Below are 13995 nucleotides of genomic sequence, written 5' to 3'. Positions count from 1 at the left end.
ATTCAACCCAGTGAACCCTGCCTCCACGACACCACTGGGAATCATGGGATCTGCAGTCCTCCTCAGAAACCAGCTTTCCCCATCCTCTCAATTAAACCCTGACCTACAGACACTTTCATAAAAGGATGGAAAGGTGCATTTCTCAGCTTACCTGTACTGCAGGTGCAGGACGAACCGGCTGTGGAGCAGGTCCTTGAGAAATTGTCTGGCCTCCAGAGTTAAGTGCTTTGCAGCCGAATCCCCCACGGCTAAGGCGATCAGGTGGCCCGGGGGCTGCCGTACAAGGAACTCCTTTAATTTCTGGCTGGCATTGACAAGGAGGTGGGTGTCAAAGCGGCCGGAGGCCACCACCTGGGCGGTGCCAGCATCAATGATCCGGATGTTGAGGCCCCGACTGCTCCAGCGCTTTTCGGAGGCGTGCGGGCCGTACCGGAGGCCCCCTGGATACAAGGTTCTTGCCAAACATGTCCATGATCGTGGCTTTCTGCCATGGAGCTCCAGAATGCCCCCTCTTCCCACCCCCAAGAATTTCTTGCCGTAGCCCGCCACGTCTGCACCCTCAGTGGCTTTTCCATAGAGAGAGATGGTCGCCTTGGAGCGGTACGGACAAAGCTCGGAGCCGATGTGCAGGGCCCCACCGTCCTCCAGGAGGATGCTGCGTGCTCTAAGGATGATCGGCTGCTCCGGATTGTCAGCAAAGACCAAGACTCCTGCAAAGGAAGCACAGAGAGATGACAGGATTTCTCCCCGGTGGGGGGTGGGGGAATGATCTGCTATAATGAAATGAAAGGTGAGGGGAAAGCTCAGATCCTCCACCTGGTAAGCCAAGATGGCCAACAGCTGGAAATGGGTCCTGAAACATCTGGAGAGCTGCCGGCTGAGCTCAAAAAGGCGAGCTTGTGACTGTGAGTTGCAGAAACCCCAAGCAAAACAGGCAAACATACCTCCAGCTAGATTTTTTTAGTCTGCAGTTTCCCTCTTGGGATTTCATCATCATTATCATCATGTGCCATCAAATCAACTCTGACTGCTGGCAACCCTTTCCAGGGTTTTCCAAGGACAGAATACTCAGAAGTGTATTACCATTCCCTTCCACTAGGGGCGCTGTGGGACTATGCAGCTTGCCCAAGGCCACCCAGGCTGGCTCTTCTCTCAGGAGGCACCCAGTGGAGAATTCAAACTCCGAACCGCTGGCTCCACAGCCAGAAACCTTAACCACTGAGCCCTCCAGCCAGCCTGGGATTTCAAACTATTGATCCTGAATCATGTTTAGCCCCCCCCCCCCCGGTCTCTCTATCTATCTATGGCAGCTTTTGTGGCTCAAATCCACTTCCTCAAACATACGATACCAAACTGAACTGTTAAATTCAACTAGGCTTCATATCTATCCCAATCCCACAAGCAGACTTTCAACAGCCTTTGAATGATTTGTTTCGCCATCGGCCTTGAAAACAAGCGCAGTGTTCCTTCCTAGTCCGGTTTCTCAACCCCCAAAACTCTGCCTGGAATCATGTCTCTCCAACATGCTGCCACCTCTCATCGTGGGCGACCTGTATATTATATTTGGGCACTTGGAAACCTGACAAATTTATGACAGTACAAGATTTCCGTAGGTTGCGATCACCCTGACATAAATCGGTGAGTCGTCAAGGTGCTGCGACACATCGCTTCCATGGTTTCTGTTATTTTTACAGGCTGCGACCTGTTCGAAAACAGCTAGAAGTTTTCCCCTCAGCCCTGTACTAAATGTGAGTGACAAACAACCCCTGGTATAATGGCCATTTAACGCAGGTGGTGTGTTTTTAAGGCAAACCTCATCAGCTGTGGGGGGGTTAATGAGGAGTGGGGGTTTGCCACAGCTGTCTGGGGTAAAATTAAATTTATTCTCCTTGTTTGGTTTGGCAGAAACCTCTTTCTTCGGCACCAGGGAAGAGAGAGGTCCCTCCCACCACAAACAGCACCGGCAGAAAATCATGTCTCCTGTTTTTTTCTCAGCACACACAACCAAATATTGAGAGAATACAACTCTTTCTGGCCCATGGCAAGCTGAATAACGATGTCTCAGGGCTGGCAGGCCTGGGGGTGGGCTAGATGACCCCATGATCCCAGCCAGTTCGGCAGGATTTGACAGTGTGAGATCCTCAAACTGTAAACAGCACACATCCCACTAGTTTTACCAGAAATCAGGGGAGTGTTGCATCTACAATTCCTGCCGTTGACCCCCCAGGGCCATCCTACCTAAAGGGTAAGATGAAGTATTTGTGGGTAGATATCTAGGGACCAAGTTACACAAACTTTTAGGGTTATCACAGCTCAGTGAATACATGTGGGATCATATGAACTGCTGGATGGCTCCATGGTTGAGGCCTCTGACTACGGAGCCAAAAGTTGGGAGTTTGATTCCCCACTGCGCCAACTTGATGGGCTGGACTGGATGACCCACAGGGTCCCTTTCAAATCTGCAGTCTTGAGATTATGACGATATGGTGCCCCCCCAGAATCCTCTTGGGCAAGCCTAGTCAGGAATACCAGAGGACACGAGTAGAGGATTTAGAGCTATGGAAATTCAGACCTTGAGCTCACTTACAAGCTCTACACTTCCCAGAGCTGCTGGCTGAGGAATGTGGGGCTTGTAGTCCATTTTCAGCAACTTTCTCAACCTCTCTTCCTACCGACACTAACCTAGAAGTCCACCCCGTGATTCTGGTCGGTTTGGCTCAAGACAAAACCCAGCTGATCCAGGAGGACAGGTCCCGGTAAACCTAAACAGGAGGGAAGCCCCCGTGACAGATAAGGAAGAAGGAAGAAAGGAAGGAAATCAATCTGTGTTCTCAATTCTTACCTCCTTCCTGGATGAGCAGAGAGTGGAAAGTAGCAGAACTCTCCAGAAGGAAAGCGTCTTTTCGGCCAATGACCGCAGCATGGCTAGTGTTGTGACCCGGGTGCCAGGAGACCAGGGGCGCCACCGGAAAAGAGCAATTCCCTGGGGGAGGGAGGGAGGAAAAGAGTGAGAGAGAAAGACACCCCCCCAGCAAAAGACACCCCCCTAGCTTCAACTTCTATCAAGTCAGCAAACCCAGGAGTGTGTAATTACAGGGTTAAGTGGAGGAGCCACAAAACAACGGGTGAGCATCATCCATGCACAGCGGCCACCTCTACAACACAGGGTGTGTGTGTGTGTTAAAATAACAAATAAATGTAGAATTCTTGGGTGTGGGGAAGAGAACAAAGCTCAGCATAATTTGCATGGATGATGTGGGCCATTGCAAGACTCCACCTGTTGGGCACCTGGAAACAGCTGCATCTTAGGTGAACCAGTGTCAGTTTAGGACTGAGGAGTCCCGAGTTCAAATCCCCACTGGTGCAGGAGAACTCACTAGCTGCGTGGCCCCGGTAAAGCCGCTTCTTAAATATATCTCCTATTCTAAAAACCGTGTTAGGGTCCCTAGCTTGATAGCACAGAACAAGAGCAAGCTTTAGGATTGAGAGAGGGGGGAAGGGGAAGCTGGCCCCTCCCCGTGCAGGCATTCAGGTCTCTCCCCCTAAGGTAACATGCGAAAGGACAGAGAAAGGACGCGTGTCGAGAGAGAGAAGGGAGGGATCAACGGGAAGTACCCACCTGGCTGTGCGCTGGAGATCTGCTCCGGGAATCCACCACGTTGTGATCGAGGGATCGGGCCCCAGACTCCTTCTTAGCGTCTTGCGAAGGAGCAGCTGCAGCTGTGGCGCAAGCCCCCCCCCCGCCCCGCGGAACCCGTCGTGCGGCTCTGGATCGCCCTGCGCGCTTGCGCTTCGCGCCCGCGTTCGCGCCGTCGGGGTTCGAGTGGCGTCGCCGGCGGGGGAGGAGGAGGAGGAGGAGGAAAGTCTCCCGACCTCCGGCTTAAAGGCGCAGGTGGTGGCACAGGAGGAGGCGCAACCGCGCTGAGGATGCCGCGCGGCACGCGGTTGTCTCCCCTCGCTCCGGGCAGCCTCGTTCTGCTGCCTTTGCCCAAATTCCCCCCCCCCGCGCGCAAGATTTTTCGCCACCATCATGACTCGTATCATTATTACCGTCACCAACTTCTAGCCCAAATCCTGCGAGTTCGCGCACGTGAACACCCACCCACACACACAGGAACATTCACACACACACACCCCGAAAACGGCGACCCTAGCCCCCACTCTCTTGGAAGGACGTCCCCCACAACCACTCCCCTATGGTTCCTCCCAGAAGTAGACCCGTTGAGTGAATGAGATTTACGCAAGCGTCGGCGCCACATGGATCTACTTGCTAGGGAAGCCTAGTGACAGACTACCGACCATTTGGTCTCGCTCCGGATAGGTTTTGAAGAGCCAAGGGACTGGAAACCTTTTTTTTTCCTGGACCCCAACTCCCATGCTCCCCCAAGCCGGCTGGTTGGGTGGGGGGAGCATGGGAGCGGTAGTCTCAAACACAAAAGGAAGTTTGTCCTGGAGATGTCCAAACGGGGGGGAAAAAACTCCCTGCATCCAAGCGAGGAGAGAGAGAGGACTTATTGTCTGAAAAAAAGTGGTTTCAGGATCGCAACCATCTCCCCCCCCCCCAGCGGCGGCAAGGGCAGAGAGCTGCGCGTTTTACAACCATCCAGCCTCAACAGCGCCTCCTGGCGGCGCCTCAAACAAAGTCCGTCTCTCCTTACCTAGGGCGCACGGAGCGCACGCTTTTAACGCGGGGAAAAAAAAGAAGTTTTTTTTTCCCCTCTCCTCTTTTCTCCGGTGCGTTGGAAAGGCTGGCTCGTCCTTGCCTCCGGCGCTCGGAGGGAGAAGGAAAAACTCTGGTCCCCTCGGCGATGATCCCTTGCTCCGAGATGCCCGGCTTTTTTTCCCTCCCTTCCTCTGCTACCTCGCTTGCCTCCCTATTTATAAAGGCGAGCCGCTGTTTACACCAGCTGAGCGCCGGTTGCTCCTCCCGGCCGGTGACGTTGGGGGGTTGCATTCTGCACATGCCGCGCCGATTTGCAAAGGAGCAGGAAAGGGGGGGGGGAGGAATGGGGGAAGAGGAGAAAAGGGCGGGGGAGGGAAACCCCAGGGAGATGATGATGATGATGATGGGGGGGGGGAAGAGAAGGAACCACGAGGACTGTTCCGATCGCCCTCCCTCCCTATGTTTTTCACGCCTCTCCCGCTGCACCATCGCGGTGGCTGAAGGACTTCGGCTGCAACGTGGGAAGGCAACATTTCCCCGGGTCGACTTTGCGCGCAGGCGGGAGCGCCGGAGCGCAACCCTGCCCCCCCCCCGGGGAAATGGGTGGCTCCTGCAACCCAATTCTGAGGGTGCTTTTTTAAAAAAAGTTCAAGGAAGAGTTAAAAGATTCAGCGAGAGCCACAGTGAGAGAGAGAGAGAGAGAGAGAGAGAGCTTTCTCCTCTCCGGAGGCCCCTCCACAACCCGCGATCCTAAGCCTGCAGCAGAACCAGCCTGGGACAAAATGAATCAGCTGAGCTGGAGGGGGTGGTCAATCAGCAAAAGCAGTTTCAAAGTATCTTCCCCAGCTGGGCATTTTCCAGATGCCCTGGACTACAAAGCCCATGTTTCAGTGGTGGGGGGTTTGGAACCTGGGGAAGAGCCAGGTCGGAGGAAAATGGCATTCCAGGGTCCTGTTTCTGAGCAGGCAGCCGGTTGACTCTGCCCGACGGCGGGGCCGGTCCAGAGAGCTGGGATTCTTTCCGCCAAGGATGGAGGGGAGCTGCAGGGCCGGAGGGAGGGAGGGCTCCCTCAGGAGTCCCACATTACCTGGGCTGGGGCGCACCTGGCGCAGAAAGGGAGGCCATCCAATGCCCTCTTTGCAGCTCTGCCTCGGGCACGCAAAATGTCTTGGGGGGGGAGCTGTCCCTGCAAAGCAGGCCTTCATTTAACCTCCTCACCGACCCCCACCCCCAGGATCATCTGAAATAAAAACACATTGCATGGCAGCTGCATCTTAATGTATTAAATCCTGCGAAAATTATTTTTGCTTGGAGGGGAAAAATTGTATCTCAAGAAAGAAAAGCCCAGGATGAAACAGAAGACCGCCCCCCCCCCGGGAGCTTCTGTGTTGATGGCGTCATGTCCACTCTGCCCTGTCGCAGGGACGGCCGGGGCTTAAGGCCAGCCCATCGCCTTTCTTAGGGATGCCAAAGCCACGCAGAAGGAAGATCAGCCCTTCCATTGCCAGAGCTGCTCCCTCACTGTGGCCAGAGTTCTCAGGGTCCGATGCCGCCCCCCCCCCAAAAAAAAGTAAAATGAGACACACCCCACCCACCCAATTCTCTAGGTTTGAAGGCCGTGAAGCAAAGCAGTCTTGGCGGGTGGGGGTGGGATGGGGGGACTTCCTCAGGCTAAACAGTGAGAAGATGTTTCTGTGGGTCTACATATCACAAAATGACCCTCATATTGTTGTTTTGTTTTCTTAAATCCTAAATAATAATCATGGACTGTGGTCAAGTCCGTTCCGACTTTTGGCAACGCTTTTCAAGATTTTCCAAGGAGACTCAGAAGTGCACCACCATTTCTTTCCCCTGGGGGGCGCCCTGGGACTGTGCAGCCGGCCCAAGGCCACCCAGGCTCGAAACTTGGTAACAGACAATTATTTATGTTTTCTCTCTGACAATGTCTGATGGTTCAGTTTTATCCTTTTTGATCAAATGGGTCTAATTTTTGGTCAATTGGCTGTCCCTGCTCTGGAGGAAAAGTGTTGCTTTGATAGCTCAGTGTGATGGAGAACTGAGCAGGGCAGCAAAAGTCAAGAGGTCAATTCCCCACTGTGCCTTACAGGAGGAGGTTGCTGTAGCTTTGGGGGTGAACTTTGTGGGTTTTGGACAAACCCCATGGCCTCAGAGGATCCCTAAAGTTATCTGTAAGTCACTAAGACCTGCGGTTCCCAACCTTGGGTAATCCAGATGTTCTTTGACTGCAACTCCCTAGCCAGCACAACTGGCGATGAAGGCTTCTGGGAAATGCAGTCCAAGAACACTGGGGCTACCCAAGGTTGGGAATCATTGACCTAGGCTCTTTTTTTAGAATCCAAGAAATAGAAATGGAGACAAATGAATAATACGTTAATTCTCTAGGAGGACAGACTTGCGAATTCCATGGACTGCCAGAAAGATGCCCAAGGGAGCTCTAGAGCAGATCAAGCCTGAACCATCTCAGGAGGCAAAAAGGATGAAAGTGAGGATGTTCTACTTTGGGCGCATCATAAGAAGGCAGGATGCCCTGTAGAAGACCATCATGATGGGAAAGGTGGAAAAAGAGGAAGGCCAAATACGAGATGGATCAGCTCCCTAAAGGAAACCACAGGCGTGCGTTTGCAAGAGCTGAGCAGGGCTGTTGAAGACTAGTGAGCTGGAGAGCACTCATTCACGGGGCCATCATATGTTGGAGGCAACCTGACCGCACGTAACAAACTAGGCCTTTGGTAAAGGTAAAAGTTCCCCTTGACATTTAGTCCAGTCGTGTTTCACTCTAGGGTGCGGTGCTCATGCCCGTCTCCAAGCCGTAGAGCCAGCGTTTTTCCGTAGATAGTTTCCGTGGTCACGTGGCCAGCGCGACTAGACATGGAATGCCGTGACCTTCCCACTGAGGTGGTCCCTATTTATCTACTTGCATTTGCATGCTTTCGAACACCTAGGTTAGCAGGAGCTGGGACAAGCGATGGAAGCTCACTCCGTCGCCTGGATTCGATCTTACGACTGCTCATCTTCCGACCTTGCAGTACAGAGGCTTCTGCGGTTTAACCCACAGCACCACCCATGTCCCCTGTTCAACATACCTTTGAAGGACTGGTAATTTTGACACGGATGGATCTGATATTTCAATTCCTTGTTGAATTTGTATTTCAGTTTTTGCTCTGTTCTCCTACATTGCCTGGAGGACTAGGTTCAGAGGCGACCACTGCATGTAAATAATTGCATCAACATGATGCGCTAAGAATTTGTACAAAGAAACATGTTGTTCTGTCCTCCAGAATTAAATTAGCGAAGCTCAGGAACAAGGGATAGATTTTCAGAGGTTCAGGGAGGAGACGTCCCAGAGCGCGTTGCTCCCATCTCATTCACGGTACGCACGCACGTTTCTGGGGATGCTACCACAGCACAATGTTCCCTAAACGGGTGCCCTCCAGAGTAGAGCAGCTGAATTGTCATGGTTGAAACATTCGGCCATCCTGCTGATTTCCAACACATCTGGGTGATATCAGGTTAGGAGATGCTGCCGTGTGGTACATCTTAATACAGCTGAAAAGTCCCTCTAGTCTAGCATCTCACTTCCAAGCCACATATGCAGCATGGAAAAGTTGCATTTTTGTACCACAATGCCCAGAATCCCCAGTGGAGGGTTCTGGGATTTGTAATTTAAAGTGTCAATTTTTCAATGTTCTGTCCATAGCCAGATGCCACTGGGGAAGCTCCCAAGCACGTCATGAATGTTACTCATGTCGCTTGCGCCTATCATTTGTGACCTAAGGTACACTGCATCTCGTAATGGAAGTTTCATTAGACAGTTGTGGCCAACAGCTGTTGAGGGACCTATGCTCCATGAACATACCTGCTCTTTTTTGAAATTGAATTTCCCACAGTGCTCAGTCCACTCAAGGCCTCCGTCCAATTTCTCTTCCCAACCAGAGTAGACCAACTGCATCGACTGAATATACATAACTGTTGACAAAAAATCTTGCTGATTCAGCAAGTGTACTGTAGTTGGGGCTGGCAACTTCATATCATCCAGACCATCCAACTTATTGCCCTCCGGTCTCATATTCTCCTGATGTATCTGACTGCAACTTCCATCATCCCCCCGTTGGAAGCCCCACAGCCCAGTTGGCTGAGAATGAGGTGTTACAGGAAAAGGTCGGCAGAGGTTAAAGGTTAGAGAAGACAGATCTGACCCATGGCTGTTACCTTAAAGTTGGAAAGGACTGTCCTGGCCAGTCATTGTAAGAAGCTCCTATCCCAAAGTTGACCAAAGACTACTAAAGTCCTTTCGTGCTTTGGACCCTCCCAAAACTTGGCACTCATCTGAAAGTCAGCTGGTCTCCAGTTCCATCATCCAACATCTTGAGATGATGTCTGTTGGTGTTCTCCCCAGAGGTCCACCCCAACTGGTCTTCCTGCCAAGCATGGTCTCACAACGAACTGATTCACTCTGAATTCCTAAGAGTGTCAACTATCGTGACTTTTCCAGTTGTTTTAAGACACACCAATGTGAAATGCATGGCGGAACTATAACCGGATGCATTCTTTGTGTCTTGACTGACATTTCTGGAAACTGCAGTGTGTCAAGAAATAATTCCCACTGGCTTCAGGGAGGCTTTACTCCTGAGTAAACTGATGCAGAAGATCATAGCCTCAACGTTGCTTCTGCACACAATGGTTCATGCAGTCACATGTCTACTGTGTGACTGGAACACAAGTTTCTGGATTCTTCATTTCCTTGAGAAACATCAAATAAGCAACCCAGCCCTCAAAATAGGAAGTGATGCAACCCCGGAAAGGATGACAATGGGATTTTGCTGGTTTTCTGTACAAATACCCTATAAGTTGATGCTTCAATACAGAGGGGCAGAGGTAATCTCCCCCACCCCCTTACTTTTTAGACCAAGAATGAGGAATTTGTGACCTCCTGAAATAGCTGGGACTACAAAGCCTATCAGCAGCCATTCACATACAGAGTGGGAGGATGGGCTGTGCAGCCGGACAACATGTGGCCAGACTCTGGTTCCCAAGTTCTCCAACCTTGATTTTTAGAGGCTTCTATTAGACTCATAAATAGGGAACCTCACCCCCCCTTACTTTTCTACTCCTAATTCAAGTGGCCGTTCCAGCGACGGGGGCTGTTGAAACAGAATCCCCCCCCCCCAAACAGCATCCTTTTTAAGGGCACTGGGCTGATTCCCACAGTGCCACCCATTGCCGGCTTTTTTTGAAGATTTGAAAAATCTGTGCAGGAAAGGAAAAAAAAAAGCCGGGCACTTTCCTCTCAGTCACTCCCTGGCTGAACATCCTGTTTCCTCCCTTTTGCCCGTCGGGTGGAAGAAAGAATGAGAGAATGAGGTTCACAGGAATTGAGGACCGGTCAGGAGCCGCCCTGATACAGAGGGTTTTTTTTTTCAAACTTTCTTCTTTCTTTTTGGCCAGAGAAGTTCCTTGCGCCCTTGTGCATTCCGAGCCCTACCCTTGTCCCATCTTCCTGAGTTTAGGCACCCTTACTCTTGAGCAGATGTGTCTGGGCAAAAACCAGAAGTTTTATGGTTTGTTTTCTTTTAATTGGGTCCTTTTCTAAAAGGGATCAACACCAAAGATTATGGGTCCCAGAATATCCCAGAGAGCAAAGGACCATCTCTGGAAAACACGGTTGAAAAAAGAGAAGTAACAAAATGAAGGGGCAAAAAGGGAAAATAGGAAGGGATTTACACAGTGAGAAAAGAATAAAGAAGAAAAACGTATTTTGCAGGAGAGGGCGATACAGATGGCTTTGTTTTGAGACCAATTTGCAGAAAAAACAGGGAACACTTTTTAAGCAACTGCCTGCAATTTCCCTTTGACCGAGAGGGGTCTCCTTGTTCCTCCAGTTGCATCGGCTACAGCTTTGCCTCGATCTCACCCAAAATCTGCCGAGCCAGGTCTTTCTCTCCAGCCGAAGTGAAATCCTGCCAGGTTACCCATACCGGTTTGGGCTGAAATGATTCACGGCCGAAACAAAGAAAGAAAGGCACTGTCCCCAAGAACACTTCTCAAGACCATTTAGAAAACAGAAACAGTGTATAACAAGTGCACCGACGTTATGATTCCGGTGGTGATGGACAACAGAACTAATAACAGCACTGCAATCATCCACAAGGCGGCCCTGTACTGCCCCCTAAACTTCCCGATCGGATTTCTGCAGGTGAAGGACTGAGAAGCAAGCCACACCACGTCACGCCCAGTCAGGGGACAACCCAAAAACCCAAGGTTGCCTCCCACGGCAGCCACCAACTTAGACAGGAAGACATTTTGCCGCCCTCTCACCAAACTGAGGCAGCCTCTTGAGGATTCTCCAGAGAAGCCATTGCCTCTCCAGCATGAGAATGAGACATCAAGGCCTTCTCCCCCCCCCCCCCAAGCGGTGTGCAATTCCTGCAAGATGGCTCTGTTGCCTTTACCCTGAGCCTCCCACACACCAGACACAAAAAGACAAGCTGATGGGATGCAAAGAGGCAAGAAACCCATCCGGTGCTTGTACTTTTCAACAGGATCTTGCTTCTTTTTGTGCCTTTACAGAGTTGCACAGGGGGTTGTTCTCACAAAGCACCCCACGTGCAAATTCTCTCAGAGGCTGATTAGGAACATCTACGGTCTCGCAAAGTACCTACCGTTTTGCGTCTCTTCCACCTCCGTCCTCTTCGTTTCGAGGAGCTGATCCCTTAGCCGGGGTGCCGTCTTGGGCTGACCTATTTCAACCGCCACTCCCACGTCGGCCAGTAGCTGGAGGAGGTGGTATAAGGATGATGACTCCACTTTGGAGGGCAACACGTTGTAGGGATTCAGGCGAATTTGGGGCACCTCGTTCGGGTGGTGGCAGCTTGGATATTCCACAAGGTCAAAGGCCAGGCTATGCCCAAGTGCTTCCACCAGTACATACTGGGAGAACTTCAGGAGCTGGTCACAGATGCTGCGTTTTCCTCCCATCTTCGTTGTCAAGTTCAGGCTCATTAGAAAGTCTCTTTGGCCTTTATGATTCAGGGGGAGGTCCCTTTGGAAGGATTTTTGAGACTCAGAAGCTTCTCGGAGAATCCTCTGAAACAGTTCCTTAGGGCCCATTTCCCATAAAGAACTCTTCAGATTCAGGCTGTTCTCTTTCAAAACAAAATCACAAACATAAGTAAGAACTCCATCTGTGATCTCCCTAAATTAATTCCCTCCAATTAGCATTGCAAGAGAGTAAGTTTGATCACAGGACTGTGTGAAGCCCACCTAGATGTTTGTTCTAACCCAGATTCTCAAGTACCTTAATCTATGTCTAGAAAACCTCCATCCCACCAACTGTTCTTGGACTACAACCCCCATCATCAGCCCTGTTCTCTGGGGCTGATGGGAGCTGGAGTGCCAAACTTGTGGAGAGCCACAAGCTACCCACCTTGTTTCCGTTGGGCAAAAGTCCAGAAGTGTATGTTCAAAGAGTCTCTTTTTTATCCACTTACAAAATACCAATGTCTTAACAACACTGCCTGTTAGAACTTTTTGGCGCAGAGGATAGAATCTGGAACAAATTATTTCTTAGCAATTTGGTCTCACTTTGTACAATACGCTGGGTGGATAGCTCAGTGGCTTGAGTGCCTGCCGGAGGTTGGGAGTTGGATTCCCCTTTCTGCTTCCGGAGAGAAGAGCCAGCCTGGGTAGCCTTGGGCCAACTGCACAGTCCCAGGGTGCCCCTAGAGGAAGGGAATGGTAATACACCTCTGAGTATTCTCTACCTAGAAAATTCTGAAAAGGATCACCCTAAGTCATAATTAGTTGGCTGGATAGCTCAGGGGTTTAGGTATCTGGTTGGGAGTTCAATTTGCTACTGTATCTCCTGCAAGCGGAGCCAGCCTGGGTAGCCTTGGGCCAGCTGCAGTCCTAGGGCACTGCCAGGAGAAGGCAAGAGTGATCCACTTCTGTATATCCTCTACCTGGAAAAAACCTGAAAAGGACTGACATGAGTTGGAACTGACCTGATGTATTGTACAATAATTTTACGTCTTCTGAATTGACACTATCAACTAGGGGAAGATAACTTTCAAGAAACAACAGGTGCTTAAGCTCAGATCTAACTGCAAATTTAACACTTTCTCTTCAGGCAAGCTTTCCCTGAGGGACTGGCTGCCTGAGTGACGTTTCTAAATGGATGGTTGTGAATGTGTTTTGAGGTTGTGCCTGTTTACCATCTTTTACAGAGATATTTGTTTGATCTTCTAAAATATTTGTATACTCGTTGTTTTTAGCTTTAAATATTGTCTTTGAAGGATGTCCTTCTTAAGGAGAAAGGTGGGGCAGAAACGGTTTAAATAAAAATTAAATAAGCGGCAATATATTTTTTTTTTCAAAAGGAAAAAAACACACGTGCCTACGTCATCATCCGGCTGGCAAGAAGGCAGGAAGAAGAGGAGGAGGAGAAAGCTGGCAAACGCCAGGAAATGGAAGCTTGGTGCAGGGCGCAGTATGTGGCGATCTGCTTGGCTCTTCAGGAAAGATGGATTGGTCGGACAGAGTGGGTCTTCCATTCTTGTTCGTGGTTGGAGAAAGGATGACCATAAGTGTTGGCAAGAGAAGAAACGGGAAGATCTGGCCCAGCGTGGAGCTGCCCCTTCTGAGTACAGTTTCTTAGCAGGAGGGTAGAAAGAAAAACGGGGCCAACGCTGGCAAGATCCTGCAAAAGAAAAACGCAAGCTCATGGCTTCCCACTCTAGTGCCAGACCCTCCCTTCGTCAGGCGGACAGTATCCTCTCTAAGCAGACAGTACAAGTTTCCCCTTTGACAATTGACACTGCCTGGTGGACAGGATCTGAGTAAAGTTTACACCGCGTGAATTTTCTGGATTAAAAACAGGGCCACGCCATCTTCCCTGCACAAAGCAAGTAGCTGGCCAGGCATTCCCCCTAGGAAATAAAAGCAGGAAGGCCGACATGGGAGAAAAAACACAAAGCAAACTTTGTAACTCAACAGTATCAAGGACAGAAAGACACAGCCAGAGGGGTTGGGAGTTCGATTCCCCCAGGGCGCCTCTTTGACAGGAGCTGGGCTCGAGGGTCCAAAGGCGGGATATAATTTAAATAAATAAATAAATAAATAAATAAATAAATAAATAAATAAATAAATAAATAAATAAATAAGAGGATGATGATTAGGACGGCCATGAGTTGACACACGTTTCCACTTGCCAACCTGGACCACTGGCACGGAGCCCTGAAGCTGGAAACGTATCCCGTGTTTCACGGAAGGGGCCTTTCTCTTCTCGATCCGGTCCGTGCCCGCTCCCTCCTCCC

The 13995-nt window shown here is 50.4% G+C and overlaps 1 protein-coding gene and 1 long non-coding RNA gene across 3 annotated transcripts in view; both read right to left on the bottom strand.

The window, feature by feature from the left end:
- Nucleotides 1-6825, bottom strand: part of LOC110077283 (cell surface hyaluronidase CEMIP2-like) — a 51754-nt gene extending 44929 nt beyond the window's left edge. The window contains exons 1-4 of the mRNA XM_078381066.1: nt 6769-6825; nt 4659-4857; nt 2843-2983; nt 152-710 (exon numbers count right to left, since the gene is read on the bottom strand). Coding sequence (XP_078237192.1) covers nt 152-710; nt 2843-2983; nt 4659-4857; nt 6769-6825 — 956 coding nt within the window. The remainder of the gene's footprint in view (nt 1-151; nt 711-2842; nt 2984-4658; nt 4858-6768) is intronic.
- Nucleotides 6826-7776: 951 nt separating this feature from the next.
- Nucleotides 7777-13990, bottom strand: LOC144584638 (uncharacterized). Of its 2 annotated transcripts, XR_013539020.1 has the most exons (3): nt 13895-13988; nt 11344-13379; nt 7777-10668 (listed from the first exon to the last, which is right to left on the bottom strand). It is a non-coding gene; the product is annotated as an uncharacterized LOC144584638 (long non-coding RNA). The 2 variants fall into 2 exon arrangements; XR_013539019.1 differs by having other exon boundaries at nt 7777-13379; nt 13895-13990.
- Nucleotides 13991-13995: the final 5 nt, after the last annotated feature.

The sequence above is a fragment of the Pogona vitticeps genome, chromosome 12, assembly GCF_051106095.1.
Source record: "Pogona vitticeps strain Pit_001003342236 chromosome 12, PviZW2.1, whole genome shotgun sequence".
In the NCBI taxonomy this organism is placed as follows: Eukaryota; Metazoa; Chordata; class Lepidosauria; order Squamata; family Agamidae; genus Pogona; species Pogona vitticeps.
This window is presented reverse-complemented; position numbering and strand designations above follow the sequence as displayed.